The sequence below is a fragment of the Cebus imitator genome, unplaced genomic scaffold, assembly GCF_001604975.1.
Source record: "Cebus imitator isolate Cc_AM_T3 unplaced genomic scaffold, Cebus_imitator-1.0 Scaffold24, whole genome shotgun sequence".
Lineage (NCBI taxonomy): Eukaryota > Metazoa > Chordata > Mammalia > Primates > Cebidae > Cebus > Cebus imitator.
Window position 1 is genome coordinate 11,932,984 of NW_016107339.1, and position 10,058 is coordinate 11,943,041.

Here is a 10,058-nt window from a genome sequence, read left to right on the forward strand (position 1 = left end):
CAGTGAGCCAAGATTGTGCCACTTCACTCCAGCCTAGGTGACAGAGAGAGATTCCATCTCAAAAAAAAAAAAAAAAAATTACTGTGATCACAAAACCAGTTTCACATAACAGCCATTTTAAAGTGAAAAGTTCATTGGTATTTTGCAATCACTGTTTCATATCTACTTTCTGAATACTTTCATCCTCCCCAAATAAAACTCTGTACCTGTTATGCAGTTGCTGCTCATTTTCCCCTTTCCCCAGTTCCTGGTAACCACCAATCTGGTTTCTGTTTCTCTGGATTTGCTTATTCTGTGTATTTCATATACACGGAATCATAGAATATGTGGCCTTTTGTGCCTGGCTTCCTTCACTTAGCATGTTTTCAGGGTTCATCCATGTTGTAGCATCTATCAGTAACTCATTTATTTATTTATTTTATTTGACAGTAACTCATTTTTTAAATGGCTGAATAATATTCCATTGTATGTATAGGTCACATTTTGTTTATCCATTTATTGTTATTGGATATTTGAGTTGTTTTTACCTTTTGACTATTGTAAATAATGCTGCTATGAACGTTTGTATGGAAGTATCTGTTTGAGTATCTGTTTTTAGTTCTTTTTGGCTATGTACTTAGCAGTAGAGTTTCTAGATCTAATGGTAATTTTATGTTTAACTTATTGAGAAACAACCAAACTGTTTTCCACAGCTGAATGAACCATTTTACATTCCTATCAGCATTGTCCAAGAGTTCCAGTTTCTTTACATCCTTGCCAGCGCTTCTTGTGCTCTGTTTGGTTGATTGAAATATAGTTACTCTAGTGATTGTCAAGTAGTATCTCATTTTGGTTTTGCTTTGCATTTCCCTAATGAGTGATGATGTGGAGCATCTTTTCATGTGCTTGTTAGCCATTTGTAGATCTTCTCTGTAGAAATGTTGTTTATCTTTTTGTTGTTTTAGGTACTGGACAGATATTAAATACATAATTTGCAGATACTTTCTCCTACTCTGTAGGTTGTCTTTTCACATTCCTGATTATGTCCTTTGTTACACAGAAGTTTTTAATTTTAGTAAAGTCCATTTTATCGTGTTTACTGTTTTATTGCTCATGCTTCATATCTAAGAACTGGGCACATCTTCCCAAATTCAAGATCATGACAGTTTACCCCTATGTTTTCTTCTAAATGTGCTATAGTTTTAGCTCTTACATTTAGAAGTTGTTGGTCCATTTTGATTTTGTATGTAGTATGAGGTAGTCCAATGAGAGGATTTTTTTTTTTTTTTTTTTGAGTTGGGGTTCTCACTCTGTGGCCTAGGCTGGAATGCAGTGGCTTGATTATAGCTCACTGCAGTCTCAAACTCCTGGGCTCAAGCAGTCCTCTCTGTAACTGAGACCACAGAAGTGCACTGGTAAGCCTTGCGCATATATATATATATATATTTTTTTTTTTTTTTTTTTTTTTTTTGGTAGAGACAAGGTCTTGTTATGTTGCCCAGGCTGGTCTTGACCTCTGGGGCTCAGGTAGTCCTCCTGCCTTGGGTCTACCAAAGTGCTGGGATTATAGGTGTAAGCCACCACACCTGGATCTTGTAGTGTTTTTGAACTGAGTATATATACCTACCAACCAAAAACTATTGTGGATTTCATAGTATTTTAAATTATTTTGCATTGTATTAATCTAAGAAGAGCTTGTAAATATATTTGAAAAATAGTACTTGTAAGTTTAAGACAATTTTTAAGTCCATGACCTATATATTAGTGACTGAATATGGATTCATGGATTTCCTTCCCATAACACCATGATCTTCTCTGAATCTACAGATCACAGATTTTGTAGATGAGCATCAGAAGAATCTCTGATGACAGGTGAAACAGGGACTGAGGATGAAGGTAGAGTTTCCAAGGGTCCATAGCTGCAGAGACCTCAAGAAAGAGGCTGGGAAGTCAGTAACTAGAAGGCAGTGGTGAAATCTATTAGAGCAAGAAAGGAAGTGGCATTTCATTTGAGACAAGGATGATTGCAGAGTTTGGTTTGGAGGCTCATGGGTCATCATCAGAAAGTAAAGGTTTAGGAAGCAGTTGAAGATTCTTTTAGTTTTGGATATAATGCCAACTCAACTCAGCCTTCAAACAGGGCGTCCAACTGACTGTGTTTAGCATCTTTCCTACAGAGAGGGGTAAGTAAGGAAAAGGAACTAGGCAAGTTCTAGATTTTTTATGGTGGCAATCATGGCCAAGGGCCTTTTGTCTTCTGGCCAGCTTTTTCAGTGCTGACAGGCTCATCAGCGACAGTCGTCGTCGTCTTTTTTTTTAAAGTCTTTTTGTCACCTTGTCAGGTCTGTGTGCAAAGGGCTCTAGCAAAAGGAAGAAGGAGGGGATAGATAGGGCAGGAGACTGAGCATCTGAGGGGAGTGTAGAGATAATGGTCTTCAGATGCCCTTTTGCTTTTACTGGCTGATTGTCTGCTTTTTCAGATAGAAATGAAAGCCACTTTACAAGAAATGATTTGGGAAGGCATAAACAAAGAGGAGATTTTGGTTACTTTGATGTTTGTGGTGTTTAAACTGAATTTGTGTGGATATGTGTTTTTGAATTTTTAACCCACCACGAAACCTCTGTGATTTAACAGGTGCTACTCGTGAGCAGTAGTCGCCATCCAGACAGATGGATTGTCCCTGGAGGAGGCATGGAACCCGAGGAGGAGCCAAGTGTGGCAGCAGTTCGTGAAGTCTGTGAGGAGGTATGCACAGAGAAGAGACGGCACAGCTGTGCCTCGTAATCATGAACCCATCCTATCTGTGTAGCTCTTTAATATATCAGCACTCACTGAGTAAACATACAATCACAGAAAAAGGGCAGTGAGTGGTTACCTGGTGCCTTCTTTATTACCAGGTGACGGAGTTGTGACATGGTAATATTAACCAGGCCTTCTATGCCAAACCGTTTTTTGTGACTTCCCATGGATTTCTTCCAACACCGCCTGTTACCTGTGGCACAGAATCAAAAAGCAAATAGTTCCTCACCTCTAAGGAATAAGAGGAACAGGCAGCATTAGTATAAATGACTCTTTGTCATTAAGTTTTGGAGGAGGTGCTTCCTGTATCCTAGCCATGGAACTGTGGCTAAAGAAATGATTCTGTTAGCCAGATACTGTTAATGGTACAACTTGAGAGATAATAGTGTCTTCTTTTTTATTTAGTCACATGATGTTCCACATATGTGTGTTGAGTTCCTGGGCCATGATATGCTACTGGATACTCCAGAATAAATAGAAGAAGTAAAGTCATGGACCCTTAGTTCTCTTATTTCAAGAATTTACAGTCTGGGGGAAACTGAGAAACAGATTGCAACTGAAAACCCAGAGAAATGAACGAATGTTTTTCCATAGCCTCTTCTGGTGATACCTTGCTCTGCTCTGCTTATCTCATTTAGGACTCGTAACTTGGTTGTATAAGCTTTATTGCCCCAGTTTACTCACCCTGGCCACATAGGTAGTGCTTTTGAAATCCATTTCCTTGTTCTAGAGGGAATTTAAGATTGATTCTAAGAACATACAGAAAAGCACTTACAGAAAAAACAAGTCTAATTCCTATGTTTCTTTTGGATTCAGCTTTTGGTGAAGGGCTCCTTAGAATAATCTTGGAATATCCAAGGAATTCTTTCCTTGCTCTGAATTTCTACATTTACATTGGCTTATTTCACTCTCATTGTAGCATCTGTCTTCTACCCATAACTAGATTATTCCCTCTGAGGGCAAAAATCATGTTTCCCATCAAAAACTTTTCCCCCTACTTTTCTTGCCTAGTACACAGCTAGGTGAACAGAAGGTAATTAATACATGCTTCTTTGATAGATGGAACAGTGGTTGGAACAATGCAGATGCTGAAGAAATCCCCTAGATGGAAATGATGAGAGTATAGAAAGTGATAAACATTGAGAAGAGGATGTGAGAAGGCATTCTTACAGTGGGTGGTGAGGAGGCTAACCTGGGTAGAACCAAATGGAGTCAAGAGGGGGTATAGTGAAAATAACATTGATTTGGGAACCCTGGTTTCTATTAGTGTCAGTTCATAGCTGTGTAACCTGTGAGAAAATAACCTTAAACACCCTAGACCTTTGTCCTTCATTTGATTGATCTTCCTGTTTACTCCATCATGGAGGGAGTGGAGGGGAATGTGAGGTTCAAATGAGAACATGAGTGTGAATGTCCTTTGTGAATTATGTATCACGCTACCAGTTAGGATGTGTGCAGCTGAAAATAATATTATGCCCGTTACTGTTCGGGAACAGGTTTATGATATCACATAACAAGAAGTCCCAGGTTGGCTGAGTCAGCAGTATTTAGAGCCCAGGTGCTTCCTGTCTTTCTATTCTGCCATCCTTGGTACATTTTGCCCTATAACGGCAGAGTTAAGTAATTGTGAAAGAGACTGTATGGCCTGTATAATAAATTTTTTCTCACTCTGAAATTATATATTATCTATCTGTTCTTTTTTAGACTAAACATATATTGGCACATTCCAATATAAGTTAAATTTCTAACAAACATTTAATCTTCTCTTATTGGCCATGCTTTTCAGTTACTTTTAATTAAAGTCTAAGAGGTTTCTCAAAGTCATATCTTAGATGGCGAAGGCTCTAGTAGTTTAAACATGGAGCTGACATTCCCTTTGCCAGCAAATTTAAGCATAGCATATTTATGTCGAACCATAGCCTCTTGTGACAGCATGCTCTGCTTTGCTTGTTATGTCATTTAGGACTCATAGCTCAGTTGTATAAGCTTTATTGCCCCAGTTTACTTGCATATGCTTAAGTTGAACCATAGCCTCTTGTGGTGACACCATGCTCTTTGATGGGAAACGTAATTTTTGCCTTCAGAGAGAATAATCAAGTTACGGGTGTAAGACAGATACTACAATGAGAGTGACATAAGCCAATGTAAGTGTAGGAATTCAGAAATGAGGAAAGAATTCCTTGGATATTCCAAGGGTAAGATTATTCTAAATATAAGTTTAAGCGTAAGCAGTGTATAGGGTACATTTACTTTTGTTTGCGGGCTTGTCTCCTTGTGGTGACAAGATGGCTATCACAGCTCTATCCTTACACATTCTTTTCAAATGCAGGACACACAGTTTTACCTCCTGGGTCTCTCTTTATTTGAGAGAAAAGAAACCCTCCCCAGAAGGTCCCCCAGCAGACTCTTTATGTCAGTGTTCCAGAGTTGTTTTGCATGCTTATGATTAAACTTCCTGGCAAAGGGAATGTCAGTTCCATGTTTAAACTACTAGAGCCTTCACCATCTAGGATTTGACTTTGAGAAACCTCTTAGACTTTAATTTAAAGCAATTGAAAAGCATGGCCAATAAGAGAAGATATAATGTTTATTTTGTTAGAAATTTAACTTAGATTGGCAAGTGTTAATATATGTTTACTCTAAAAAACAATTGATTGATAATATGTAATTTTAGAGTGAGAAAAACTTATTATACAGGCCATACAGTCTCTGTCACAACTACTTAACTCTACCATTGTAGGGCAAAAGTAGCCATAAACGGTACAACACATAAAAAAATGGGCCTAACTGTGTTCCAGTGAAGCCTTATCTATGAGAACTGTGGTGAACCATAGGTAATCCCTTGTTTAAGCTCTTGCTACTCACAGTGTGGTTGGTGGATCAGCAACATCAGCATCAGCCAGGCTTGTTAGAAATGGAAAATCTCTGACCCCAACCCAGATGTACTGTGTCAGAATCTGATTCTAACAGGGCCTCGGGTGATTTTGAGAGCTTGCTGCATTAGAGTATTGAATTCTTACCAATGAGTGTTCTGAGAATTCCTCCTGATGGAGCTCTGGAGAGAAATGCTCTTTGAGGGTTAGACTGTGGTTTGGTGGTCTCCACACCTCTTCCAATACTCTTCTCACATGGAGAGACTGGAAAGCTAAAAAGTACTTTTCCTATACTCATATAAAGAATGCAACTAAGTCTCCTTGATGATACTTAGTTATCCCCAGTACAAAGCACTTATACAAGATTGCTTTAGTCACAAGGAGGGCATGTTCTGAGAGCAGCAGGCCCATCTGTTTTGGTGGCACCCGTTTAGACAAAGGAGATACGGCTTTGGCATTGGCAGCTATAATGTCAACTTCCTGATTTGGCTGGTGGCTTTAATTTGGCAGCTTCCTGATCCATCCCAGAAGCAGCAACTAACTCCCTTGGCAGTCCAGTTCTGCAATGTGGTTTCGAGAATTGTTCTTGGAACCTTGGCCTGTGTTTCTTGAGTTCTCCTAGTGATTCTGTAAACTGTTTGTATCCCTTAATAAATCACTGTCTTAAACTAATCAGGTTGGATTCTGTTGTCTGCAATTAAGAATCTTGACCCATCAGATTCCCTGTGAATGATAACAGTTGCTTTAGTTGTATCTGACATTCTTCTCTGCTTGGCTGGGCTAACCCATCAAGGATTGAGATGTCTTTGCAAAGCATCCCCCTCTAGGGAAGAGTGTCCAGTGGCCCGTGAGAGAGCTGTCTGATCTACAGTGGGTCAGTAATTTAATCAGGCAGACCTGTTTCTGTGGGAAAGTGAAGCTGTGGCAGAATCCAGTTCAGAATCTATACCTTCCTCATAGCTGTTTACTGATTTAATGTTATCTGTACATTCAGCAAATACTGAGCACCCATCTGTCTTGTGCAAAGCACCGGGCCATAAGTTGAGGATACAGAAATTTGGGTTTTTCCATCATCACATGAGCTTAACGTCTCACTGAGAATACAGAGTTAATAGGAAACTATTATTTGAAAATTGAACTTTGAGGGAACAGTTTGTACAGCATGCCAGGGGACTTGTTGGCAGAGTAGCCAGCCAACTCTGGCACGAAGATTGGCTCCTAGGAGAATGTCTGGATGGTTATAGACCTGCTCATTTAAGATTTTGCCATTTTGGAGGGACTTTGGGGATGCCATAGGTAGTGTAATCGTGGTCTTATATATGATATCCCCACATAAGGGAGATTAGATAGAGAAGGGATGAAGTAGCTGGTGAGCTTTTCTTTACTCTGAAGCAGAATTGGATTCCTACTTTACTGTTGGACCTGTGTTAATGGGGAATTAGAAGGATATAGACACGTTCTGAAGGGCAGGTAGGATTTTGTACTTTGCATCCCTAGGCCTGAGAGCACCAGAACCTTTGCCTGGCTCTTTCTGTAGGAACTCAGAGTTTGACTGTTCAAATAAGTGTGGTAGGGCCAGTTGCTGGACCTAAACTGAATAATTCTGATTTAAATCCAGTTGGCCTCTGTAGCTTCTAAGGTGCTTAAGGCAAAAATGGTGTTTGAGAGTGACCATGAAGTTGTGGATTCAGACAGATTGTTACAAGACCTGAAACTGAGTGATGATTCTAGAGTAGAGAGAGAGGAAAAGTTCAAAGGTCTTGTGCAAAGTCTTGATACTTGGCTTTGGGAGTTGTGGTTGGAATATCTCTGGCAGTTCTACTTTTGTAGAGCATATTTGGATTTGCTGTCTGATTCAGGAAAGCCGACCTTATTTGTTGTCACTGTTGCTGTTCTGTTTTTGAATGTTACAGTTGAGTTGTTCCTGGGTTATACAAATGCAGCTAAGATGTAGGAAACCAGATGTTTACAATAGAAAATGCACTGAGGGAATAGGAAAGATATAGGGTACTGTGCTTACATTTTGTTTCCTGGAAATTGCATACTATCCTTCTGTAGGTAAAAGGGAGAATAGCGTGAAATAGGAATAAAGTGCTCATGAAGCAAGGAAATGAAAGATGCAGCACAGATAATTAAACAACACTCCTCATATGCTTAGTATCTTACCTAGTAGCTCCTCTCTTGAAGGAATCCTGATCTTGAAACTTTATTCTGTCAATAATACTGGCATAAAGTATGGGATTTGATGATATGATTCTTCTTTAACTGCAGGCAAGCTCTGCCTGACATTCTCAGCCTTAAAGAACCCTTCCTTTGAGCAAATTTTTTTTCTGCAGTCAGAGGAGAATCATATCATCATATCCCATATCTTATTCCAGCATTATTGAGAGGATAAAGAAATGTTTGTGAGCTGCTTTGAACATTAGAGTAAGTATCCAAATAAATAAAATGTACAAACAATAAAAATAAGAGAATATGTCATTACAAAACAGAAACAGTTCAATGGCTTCCATCAAAACAGAATGAAAGAAGTGGTTTTTCCAGTTTTATCAACAGAGAATTAGACTTGAAATCAGAGACTTGAAATGCTGATAGATGTTTTTATTGTCCTTGAAGGGAAGCTTTTGTAAATAAAGCACTATTTAGAGGCTTGTTTAGTTTTCAAGATGTTTATGCTTTCAGATCAGATTTTTTATTTGTAAATGTAGGAGGTTTTAATAGCCACTTTTTGAAGGGTTTTGTGGGTAATACCTCTATACCAATTAATTGAAAACCTTCAGTTGTTTCAAATTACAGTTATAAATTAGTATGTTTGTTGTTAAAGAGACGGGGTTTCACCATGTTAGCCAGGATGATCTTGATCCCCTGACCTGGTGATCTGCCCACCTCGGCCTCCCAGAGTTTTGGGATTACAAGCGTGAGCCACCATGCCTGGCCTAGAATGTTTGGTTTTTAAAGAACTTCAGTTGTCCTACTTAAAAAAAAAAAAAGCCTTATAAAGCTCTTCAGTGAAAAAAAGTCTTTTGGAAAACTACTACAAGAAAACACAGAGGGAAGCACTTTAGACCATTGGTCTGGACAAAGATTTTATAGGTAAAACCTCAAAAGCAAATACAGACAGATGGGATTGTATCATACTAAAAACCTTCACAGCAAAGGAAACAATCGACAGTGAAAAGACAGTCTACAGAATGGAAGAAGATATATGCAAACTATTCATTCAACAAGGGATTACTTTTCAGTATGTACAGAGAACTCAACTGCAAAGAAAAGAATCCAGTATTAAAATGGGCAAATGATGTGAATAGACATTTATCAAAAGAAGAAAAATGACCAACAAATACATTGAACAGGGCATGGATTAGGGGCAGCAACACCCACCCCCAAACTCCTCTACCCTACTCATAAATGTGTATATAACCTTTTTTTTTTTTGAGATGGAGTCTCACTCTGTCCTCCAGGCTGGAGTGCTTGGCTCATTGCACCCTCCACCTCTGGAGTTCAAGCTACACTCCACCTGAGTAGCTGGGATTACAGGTGAGTACCACTATGCCCAGCTAATTTTTGTTTTTTTAATAGAGATGGTGTTTCACCATGTTGGCCAGCCTGGTGTGGAAGTCCTGACCTCAGGTGATCCGCCCACTGTGGCCTCCCAAAGTGCCGGGATTACAGGGGTGAGCCACTGCGCCTGGCCTAACAATTATGTATTTTCAAATAGCTACAAGTAATGATTTTGAATGTTACCAAGGCAAAGAAATATTTGAGGTGATGGTTATGCTAATTACCTTGATTTTATCGTTATTTGTTTGTTTGTTTTGAGACAGTCTTGCTTTGTCACCCAGTCTGGAGTGCAGTGGCACAATTATGGCTCACTGCAGACTTCGTCTCCTGGCTCGGCCGATCCTTCCGTCTTAGCCTCCTCAATAGCTGGGACTCTAGGTATGTGCCACCATGTCCTGCTAATTTTTATATTTTTATAGAGGCAGGATTTCACCATGTTGCTGAGGCTGGTCTCAAACTCCTGGGCTCAAGCTGTCTGACCACCTTGGCCTCCCAAAGTGCTGGGATTACAGCCACATTATGCCCAACCAGATTTATCATTATGTATTGTATACATGTAGCAAAATGTGACTGTACTCCATAAATACGTGCAATTATTATGTGTCAATTAAAATAAATAATAAAAACATTTACAGCCAGGCCTGGTGGTGTGGGCCTATAGTCCCAGCTACTGGGGAGGCTCAGGCAAGAGAATCACTTGAGCCCAGAAGTTCAAGACCAGCCAGAGCAACATAGCAAAACCCCATCTTAAAAAACAAAAAGAAAAAGCACAGCGTTTTCAAAGAAATATAAAATTTTTTTTTTTTTTTTTTTTTTTTTGAGTTTCGTTTTTTTTTTTTTTTTTT

At 39.2% G+C, this 10,058-nt stretch overlaps 1 protein-coding gene across 1 annotated transcript in view; it reads left to right on the forward strand.

The window, feature by feature from the left end:
* NUDT3 (nudix hydrolase 3) overlaps nucleotides 1-10,058 on the forward strand; it is a 127,893-nt gene that overhangs the window by 56,984 nt on the left and 60,851 nt on the right. The window contains exon 2 of the mRNA XM_017522292.2: nucleotides 2,615-2,725. Within this exon, the coding sequence (XP_017377781.1) occupies nucleotides 2,615-2,725 (111 nt within the window). The remainder of the gene's footprint in view (nucleotides 1-2,614; nucleotides 2,726-10,058) is intronic.